The following is an 8,483-nucleotide window of genomic DNA, read 5'->3' on the forward strand; positions in this document are numbered from 1 at the left end:
ACACAAATGTGCCGCGGAACAGTGGTTGAGAATCACTGGTCTAGACTCTCGCTTCTCTACCGCAGAAAAATATAAAAATATTGTTGTTACGAAGCAGTGGTGGCTTAGTGGTGAGAACCTCTGACTTCAAAATCGATAAGTCGGGGTTCAAGACGGGGCGAGCGTGCAGGAAATAAATTGATTTTTCAATTTATCTGCACATGTGGATAACATCACCACTGCTTAAAACGGTGAAGGAAGACATCGTGAGGAAACCGGCATGTCCGAGAATCAAAATTTCGACGACATGTGACATCTGCCAACCCGCACTTGGCCAGCGTGGTGGATTATGGCCTGAACCCTCATAGGAGGCCTGTGTCCCAGCAGTGGGAACATGTATGGGCAGATGATGATGATGATGATTATTGTGACTACACTCGTAAGCGGTTAGAGCACCAATACTGAATCTTCTTTCTCTTTCCACCAGGTGCCAGCAGAAGCATCGTCTCTCACCACGGACCACTGCTTCATCCTTGAAGTGGAACATGACATATTTGTTCTAATGCCGGATGGCGCCAAGGCCACTCAGAGACGAAAGATCATCAGTGTTGCCAACAATTTGAGGGATCAAGAACACAATGGCAGAGCCACAATAGAAATTATCGGTAAGTTAAAAATGTATTCGGTATTGAATCACTACACATTTTTTTTTGTCATAGCGGGCAGCTGAGCTGGTGGTGCGCCTGATGGTAAGCGATCACCGCCGCCCATAAACATTCGCAAAGGTAGAGTACCTCTGTGAATGCGCTGCCCGCTTTTATGGGGTAAGGGAAAAGGAACGGATTAACGACTGGAAAGAAGGAATGGACGGGTGAGGAAAAGGATACAGGCCTCCGGCTCCCCAACTCACCGTACGAAACACAATGGCATGCCACTATTTAACGCCGGTTTTCTGTGGGGGTGTGGTACTTCCCCGGTGCGAGCTGGCCCAATTCGTGCCGAAGCGTGCTCGACTCCCACAATAAAACACAATAGTATAAAATAATGTCGCTTTCTCTGTCCGTGAGTCCCTATTTATGCTTAAATCTTTTAAAACTACGCCACGGATTTTAATGCGGTTTTTAATAGATAGAGTGATTGAAGAGTTTATATGTTTAACATCTATGAAACTACTATGAATTTAAAAGCAAAGCGCGGTCAAAAGCTAGTTAATTAATAAATGAACACTGTATCTTTACGAAAAAAAGGGAGTATTATAACCAGGCTGAAACACTTAATCCTATCCTATCCTACTTCCTACTATATCCTATCCTATCCTACTAATATTATAAATGCGAAAGTTTGTAAGGATGTGAGTGTGTTTGTTGCTCTTTCACGCATAAACTACTGAACCGATTGCAATGAAATTTGTTACGTAGACAGCTGGACAACTGGAATAACATATGGGCACCGTTTTATCCCGATATTCCTACGGGATACGGACTTACGCGGCGCAGCTAGTAGCGTTATGTGCGTAAAGTTGGCATTATCGGCTAAAGTAGCCCTTCCAGGCAACCAAAGGAATAGAGGATTCATGAAATCCGTCAAAGATGATGCTGCATATTAGTAAAAGTATAGAAGAATCGTTACATTATAATTTAACATGTAAGATTATAATCTGTTGCCAAAAATTGTGACTTTAAACTGCTTGCAATTTAACGTATTATTTGTCGTTAGACTATAAAGCTGTTGCGAGGCGTAAGAGTTTTATTTCTGTGTAGGTTATAAATAAGCCGAACATTACCTTATCCTATCTCAATAAACGGTTTCACATCGATTGATAATAATTTAGTGAAAAACTGTCACAATTTGTTTACAGATTTCAATGTCGCGACATTGCAACGGTGTTACAATTTCACTGTGACTTACACACTTTAAAACTAATTAATATTGTCTCTTTCAACCCCCCCCCCCCCCCCCCATCACCATCGTCTTGGGAAAAACTTGCGTAGGTACCCCCGGGAAAGGAGCTGTGGGTTATTTCGGATTCCTAACGACTAAAACACTACTGTGTTACCTCTAAACTTATTCTCTCTTTAGTGGTGATCACCGACCATAAACACTCGTTTATCATCGGGCTTTAATAACATGATTAGTGTTAGTACACTTTGAGCTATCACCAACCTAAATTTCCAGACGAGTTCTCATCAGACGATGACTTCGCGATGTTCTTCGAAGCGCTCGGTTCTGGTTCCAAGGACGAGCTGATGGAAGGAGAGGAATCTATTGTGGTGAGTGATTTTTTTTTTTTATGTCACAGTCGGCAATGGAGCTGGTGGGTCGCCTGATGGTAAGCGCTACCACCGCCCATGAACATTTGTAGATGCATAAGGTCCGTTACAGACCTTACGCCTCTACAAATGGATTGCCGACTTTTTGGGAAGGGATTAAGAAAGGATTGGCGAGAGGAATAAAGGAACGGACTGGGAAGGAAAGGAAAAGGATATAGGCCTCCGGCTCCCCCACTCACCGAACGAAACACAGCAGAATGCTATTTCACGCCGGTCTTCTGTGGGGGTGTGGTACTTCCCCGGTGCAAGCTGGCCCAATTCGTGCCGAAGCGTGCTCGACTACCACATACAAAAGATATTGCGCTTTTATTAACAAATATAGAAAAGATGAAGATTTCGTTATGGCTTATAGCTAATATATAGAATTTAATCCATATCAATAAAACATTTAAATACTCGAATTAAATGATGCAAAAAAACATTTATATGAACCCCTTTGTATACATGGAGTGATATTGTATTTATGTCCATTTGTAACTAAGTTAATAATTTTATGTTTTCGACTTTAAACTATTTGGACTCGAACTTACTCCTATTTATGATCATAATCATTTTCATTTGTATTTTGATATTCATAAATAATTTTAATTTTAATTTTTGTTTACACTTATTTGACTTATGTGTATTCCTTTTCCTTACCCTTCCCAGTCCATTCCTGCTTTGCAGTCGTGTCTTTTCATATCCCTTACCACTTAAAAGCGGGCAGCGCTCTCACAGAGACACTACCTCTGCGAATGTTCACGGGCGATGGTGAATGCTTATCATCAGGCGAACCACCGCCTGCTATGACGTAAAAAATGTTCCATTTATTATTTTTATGGCCGTTCGTACAGCTTCTGAATATCTTCTGTTTACCATACCTAGCAGTTAAAATGACATACGAAGTACTTTACTGCATATTTATACTATCCTTGCTCCTATATGCATTAATTTCTTATCTATATATTTGTACACTTTCTTGTATGTATTTATACACTTTCTACCTTTTCAAAATTTATATTTCCTGTATCCAAAGGTTGCCTGGAAGAAATCGCTTCAAAGCGATTAGGCCGCCAAATTGTACAGTAGATATTGTTTATTGGTTTTTGTTAACTGTATGTGTATTGTACAATAAAGTGTTAATAAATAAAAATAAATACGAAGTATGAAAACATATGTTATAATTATATAAATAATGTTAAACTATCAGGGACATTATCAACAACTGATATTGGCTGTTATTTGAACTATTTAAACATTTTTTTATTATTTCAGCCGTTCTCCAGAGAAAGTATGACAACGGTTTACTTCTACAAGGTGCTCTATGATGATGAAGTGGAATTAGATGCTCTTAGCAAACCCTTCAAGCAGAATCAACTGGAGTCTGATGTGAGTATGATTGAATGAATGAACGAGTGAATGAATTAATAAACGAACGAAAATTAAAGCTTTTTATTGCACACTAGAATAAAATGCAATAAATTATATTTATTGCACACTATAATAAAATAGAATAAATTTTTTTCCCATTTCCTTTTCCTCACCCATCCCAGTCCATTCCTTCTTTCCAGTCTTTAATCCTTTCCTTTTCCCTTATCCCATAAAAGCGGGCAGCACATTCGTAGAGGCACTACCTTTGCGAATGTTCATGGGCGGTGGTGATCGCTTACCTTCAGGCGAACCACCAGCTCAGTTGCCCGCTATGACATAAAAAAAAATAAAAAAAAAAAATAAAAAAAAAAATTATATTTATTGCACACTATAATAAAATAGAATAAATTATATTTATTGCACACTATAATAAAGGAATGTACGAAATATTATGCAGAGCCTGGACAAACATAATAAATTATGTTAAACTCGGTAGATCAATTTTGATGGTTCTCTTTTGATTTGAAAGTTAGGCACCCGCGTTGTCCTATTTAAAATTAGTCTTGTTCTAATAATTTGAAGGCTTAGGCTTAGGTGGAGGTAGTTCACAATCAAAAATTTTTTGTCTGACCTTCAAGACATGTAACATCTCAGTCTTCCCGTGACCACGCTCGCTGTAAAGTGTTCGAAACGTCGGGTTAATAATATAATGAATAAATCGCGTTTAAAATTCCGCTAAAAAGTTTTTAATTTCTAAATTTGAAGGTAGATTTTTTGTTGAAGCATAATTATTTATGTTTTTTTAGTATAACCTGTTGTTATTTTCTAGGGCATCTACATATTAGACACACCTTGCTCTGGAGTTTACATTTGGATCGGAAAAGATGTGGATGCTGACGTTAAGAAGAATTACAATGACATTGTACAGAAATATCTGGATGTGAAAAATTATCCTGCTTGGGTGAGTATAATTTAATATTCTCAAGTAAAAACATATCAAAAAAACGACTTAACACGCTTTAATAATAAAATCAAATTCATCATCTCAAGTGATCTTATACAGAGTATACGAATATAAATAAAATAAAAAAAAAATATTATCCTGTTAAAGATTGCCAGGATTAAATAATTTATTAAGATATACTCTGCTGCTCCACTAGCTCTACAATTTAGTGACAAATCTATCATTACAGTATGTTTTTTGTTATTTGACACTATATTTCTTATTTTCGGAACCTCGTTGAAATAATATTCAATCCTACTATCCTACTAATATTCCTACTTCCTACTACTAATCTAATATATAATAATTCTCGTGTCACAGTTTTCGTAGCCATACTCCTCCGAAACGGCTTGACCGATTTTGATGAAATTTTTTGTGCTTATCCGGTATCTATGAGAATCGGCCAACATCTATTTTTCATCCCCCTAAATAAGCTAGTAATAGTAGTCAGCTAGTATTATAAATGAGAAATTTTGTAAGGATGTGTGTGCGTTTGTTGCTTTTTCACACAAAAACTACTGAACTGATTGCAATGAAATTTGTTATGTAGACAGCTGGACAACTGGAATAACATATAGGAACCTTTTTATCCCGTTATTCCTACGGGATACGGACTTGCGCGGGTGAAACCGCGGGCGCAGCTAGTCTTTACATAAATAAACTAGCTGCACGCCCCGGCTTCGCCCGGGTAGTCTTTTATGGCAATTAAAATAATATAAACAATCCTATCTCTCAAGTTGGATCGAACTGCACATGGTGTGCGAATTTTATTATAATCGGTTAAGTGGTTTAGGAGTCCATTGAGGCCAAACATTGTGACACGAGATTTATATATATTAAGATAAATAAATCTTACAGGTGAACGTAACTCGCGTGTCAGAAGGAAGCGAGAACAGCAACTTTAAACAATACTTCCACAACTGGCAGACCGTCGCAGCGTCTTCCTCCGTGAGGGCAATTATTAGCGAATTTGGTAAGATGAACGAATGAATGAGTGAACGAATTAGCAAATGATTATTTTGTGTGAAAAGGTACCGACGTCCCTGGGTGCAGGAGTATCCACCACTCCAGATTCTAAAATGGGACCAAATGACAAAGAAATAATTACGGCTCTCGGTTAAAAATCCCATAGATCAAACGAGTAACAAAACAACTTAAAAAAATTATGCTACAACAATCAGCGGCTTTTCAGGAGCGATTTATTTCAATTAATTTCATAAAGAAATTGTAAGAATTGAAATTGAACCCAAAAAAGCAGTGGTATCATATATCCAAAAATCGATAAGTCGAGGTCGAGACCGGGCGGGCGGGCAGGAAATAAATTGATTTTACAATTTATCTGCACATGTGGGTAACATAACTAATGCTTAAAAAACGTTGAAGGAAAACATCGTGAGGAAACCGGCATGTCCGAGAATCAAAAGTTCGACGACATGTGACATCTGCCAACCGGCACTTGGCCAGCGTGCTCGATTATGGCCTGAACCCTCATAGGAGGCCTATGTCCCAGCAGCATATATACGTAATATATGGGCTGAGAATGATGATGATAAAACCCAAAAAACACAGTCGAATTGAATATTGAAAAAATCTCCTCTTTTTGAAATTAAAATTGTATAAATTATAACTATTTAGATGCAAAATATTTCCAGACGCCGGCTACTTCTCCAGCGACGCTGACGAATCGGCAAATGCTGCGAAATACATCGGCAAAAGCGCCGCAGCGAGAGGTTATATGCCAGACGATGGTAGTGGAGAAATTACTGTGTATAGGTAAAACATATATTACTAGCTGCGCCCTGCGGTTTCACCCGCGTAAGTCCGTATCCCTTAGGAATATCGGGATAAAAAGTAGCCTTTATGTTATTCCAGTTGTCCAGCTATCTACGTACCAAATTTCATTGCAATCGGTTCAGTAGTTTTTGCGTGAAAGAGTAACAAACACGCACACATCCTTACAACATTCGCATTTATAATATTATAAGTAGGACTAGCTTTCTGGCCACAGCTTCGCTTATGTTGTCTCGAACTTAACAAATTATATACTAAATCCTTCTTTAAGTATCACTGTATCAATCCAGTGATAACAAAATTAATATCAGTGCAGTAATTTTTGAGTTTATCGCGAATAGACATACAAATATAGCTTTAAATTTTAATATATAGGTAGTGATAAGTAGTTACTTATCTATACTAATATTGTGAAGAGTTTGTTTGTTTGAACGCGCTAATCTCAGGAACTGCTGATCCGATTTGAAAAATTATTTCAGTATTAGATAGCCCATATATTGAGGAAGCCTATAGGCTATATATGTACCACGGACGAAGCCGGGGCGGACCGCTAGTAAGTTCGATCCTTAGTAAGGTAATTGGACTAGTAATAAATAAGGCTATAACTCAAATATTACTCGTAAGTCATAACTTATTAATCAATACTTACCACGCAAATAAATAAATGAAAAATTAAAAATATATATATCTTGCAGAATTACTGAAGAGCCCGAGGATATAACGGAGATGATATCAGAAAAACCAATTCTATATCAGAACGATGTATACGTCGTTCAATATAAATACGCTGCGAATGGTGAAGACGCTTATATCGTGTATACTTGGGTTGTGAGTATCTACCTATATCATCATCATCATCATCAAAGAATCTTCACAAACGACACTGTCACCATCGTCATCAGAACCCTCATGCATTACAATCGTCGTCTTCATTCATCACCATCATCATCATCACCATCCTCACAACCACTACCTTCATCATAACCGTACTATACATACTATATAACTATCTCAGATTCATCGCTTTTTAACAAAATCATACTAAAAACTACACACCACTACTCTGTCTTGAACAATAAAAAAAAAATCATAAGAATAACATGGCTAAATTCGATTTTTAATAATTTTTCAAATACGAAATAATATTATTTAATATTTCAAGGGAGAGAAAGCAGCAGCAGAGACCAAGTCAGCTGGTAGAGAGTTTTGTAATAAGTTGGAAGAAGAGTTAGAGGGAGATGTGAATATTGTGAAGGTGCCGCAAGGGAAAGAGACAAAACACTTCTTGAAACTGTTTAAAGGTACGCTTTAACCGACTTTGTAGGATATAGGATTGTATTTGTACATTATCGACTTTCGGGTACGATCGGTAAGTTTTATTATTTGTATTATTCCACGGTCTATCTTTTTCATCTCTCATGAAAACCTTAAAATATCAAATATAATAAGCGAAACCAGTCCAGCCTGTCACGCGCAATGTCAGAAATAATAAATAATTTTAACAAAAAATTGCAATACACAAGTAATTTTTCTACTGAACCAATCATTCGTTCACCCACACACTTAACCGTTCACTCACCAACTCACTCACTCAATTGGATTAAAGTAATGTGTTTTCTTCAGGAAAGTTGGGTATCCTTTACGGTGGAATGGACAACGATTACAGTCCTGACAACTTCAACCATTCTTATCAAGATGATGGCATACGACTGTTCAGAGTGAGTATCAAATAAATAAAATGCACTCGTTTAGGCTTTATTTTTAACCAACGTCGTGTAAAACGAAGCAGGTTCTCATATTTTTTTTATGTCACAGTCGGCAATGCAGCTGGCGGGTCGCCTGATGGTAAGCGCTACCACCGCCCGTGGACATTTGGAGAGGTGTAAGCTCGATTGCAGACCGAGCGCCTCTACAAATGGATTGCCGACTTCACATTGGAAAGGGATTAAGAAAGGATTGGCGAGAGGTATAAGGGAAAGTACTGGGAAGGGGAAGGAAAAGGATATGGTCATCTGGCTCCCCCACTCACC

At 37.8% G+C, this 8,483-nt stretch overlaps 1 protein-coding gene across 1 annotated transcript in view; it reads left to right on the forward strand.

The window, feature by feature from the left end:
• Nucleotides 1-8,483, forward strand: part of LOC119839212 (gelsolin, cytoplasmic-like) — a 19,243-nt gene that overhangs the window by 5,543 nt on the left and 5,217 nt on the right. Inside the window, exons 5-13 of the mRNA XM_038365431.1 lie at nt 467-644; nt 2,155-2,249; nt 3,564-3,677; nt 4,489-4,620; nt 5,521-5,635; nt 6,315-6,435; nt 7,149-7,281; nt 7,616-7,754; nt 8,077-8,171. Coding sequence (XP_038221359.1) covers nt 467-644; nt 2,155-2,249; nt 3,564-3,677; nt 4,489-4,620; nt 5,521-5,635; nt 6,315-6,435; nt 7,149-7,281; nt 7,616-7,754; nt 8,077-8,171 — 1,122 coding nt within the window. The remainder of the gene's footprint in view (nt 1-466; nt 645-2,154; nt 2,250-3,563; nt 3,678-4,488; nt 4,621-5,520; nt 5,636-6,314; nt 6,436-7,148; nt 7,282-7,615; nt 7,755-8,076; nt 8,172-8,483) is intronic.

The sequence above is a fragment of the Zerene cesonia genome, unplaced genomic scaffold, assembly GCF_012273895.1.
Source record: "Zerene cesonia ecotype Mississippi unplaced genomic scaffold, Zerene_cesonia_1.1 Zces_u010, whole genome shotgun sequence".
In the NCBI taxonomy this organism is placed as follows: domain Eukaryota; kingdom Metazoa; phylum Arthropoda; class Insecta; order Lepidoptera; family Pieridae; genus Zerene; species Zerene cesonia.